At 41.6% G+C, this 1004-nt stretch overlaps 1 protein-coding gene across 1 annotated transcript; it reads left to right on the forward strand.

The window, feature by feature from the left end:
- Window positions 1-19: 19 nt before the first annotated feature.
- On the forward strand, window positions 20-979 carry TM35_000291850 (fatty acid elongase; the record flags this gene model as incomplete). Its single annotated transcript, XM_029028342.1, has 1 exon — window positions 20-979. One exon carries the CDS (start codon window positions 20-22, stop codon window positions 977-979), a length of 960 nt encoding a protein of 319 aa, XP_028880369.1.
- Window positions 980-1004: the final 25 nt, after the last annotated feature.

Genomic DNA, 1004 nt, shown 5'->3' on the forward strand with positions numbered 1-1004 from the left:
ATATATATATATAAACAAGATGATTGCACAACTCACGGAGTTGGGCCATGATTTCAAAGGCACACCCGCCCTGCAGTGGATGCGTGAACACACCGAAGTGCCTATTCTAGCGGTAGTCTTTTATCTCGCCTTTGTTTTGTTTGTACCGAATACCATCATGGCCCATCGACCACCAATAAAAATGCGATTGTGGAATATTCTCTGGAATCTCGTACGCACAGTCTTCGCTGTTGGTGGGACTTATTACTGTGTGCCGCAATTAATGGAATGGTGTACGGCCTCTTTGATTCCAAATCTCCTTCCCCGACACTTACGAGATCCGCAGCCAATTGTAGAAGGGAGTTTTTATACATCTATGTGTTATTGGAATAAAGGGATGTTTCTGGATGGCACAGCAGCGATGTGGTTATTACTCATAAATCTTCTTAACTTGTCAGAATTAATAAATACCGTATTTCTTGTTTTTCAGAAGAAACCGGTAAACTTTCTTCATTGGTATTATCATGCTACGGTGTTGCTTTTCTGTTGGCATGCGTATGTGACTCAGACAAGCAGTGGTCTTTGGTTTGCCGCTTTGAATTATTCTGTACATTCCATTTTATATTTATATGATTTTCTCTTTGCTTGTGGACTTGGTAAAGTGATTCGGCCCATTGCCCCAGTTATCTCCGCATTAAAGATTCTTCAAGTGTTGGCTGGTACCTTTATTGTTGTTTACACGGCTGTGCAGCGGGCTGTACACCCTAATGGCTGTGATACCGCTAATAGCAGTATTCTTATTGGATTGTTAATATACGGCAGTTATCTTTTACTCTTCTTTCGTTTCTTTTTACTGCGCTTGTCGCCTCATCGGATATTCTTGAAGAGTCGGAAAAGTAAGAGGCGAAAGCCGTTGGTCTTGCAGAGTATGGTGGGTGTAGTGGATGGGGAGAATCTCTTTGAAATGGACGCTAAGCATGGATTAAGAAAGTATGTGTAGAGTGATAAACAGATGAAGAGAGAGA

Source organism: Trypanosoma theileri (genome assembly GCF_002087225.1).
Source record: "Trypanosoma theileri isolate Edinburgh chromosome Unknown TM35_Tth_29_V1, whole genome shotgun sequence".
Taxonomy (NCBI): domain Eukaryota; phylum Euglenozoa; class Kinetoplastea; order Trypanosomatida; family Trypanosomatidae; genus Trypanosoma; species Trypanosoma theileri.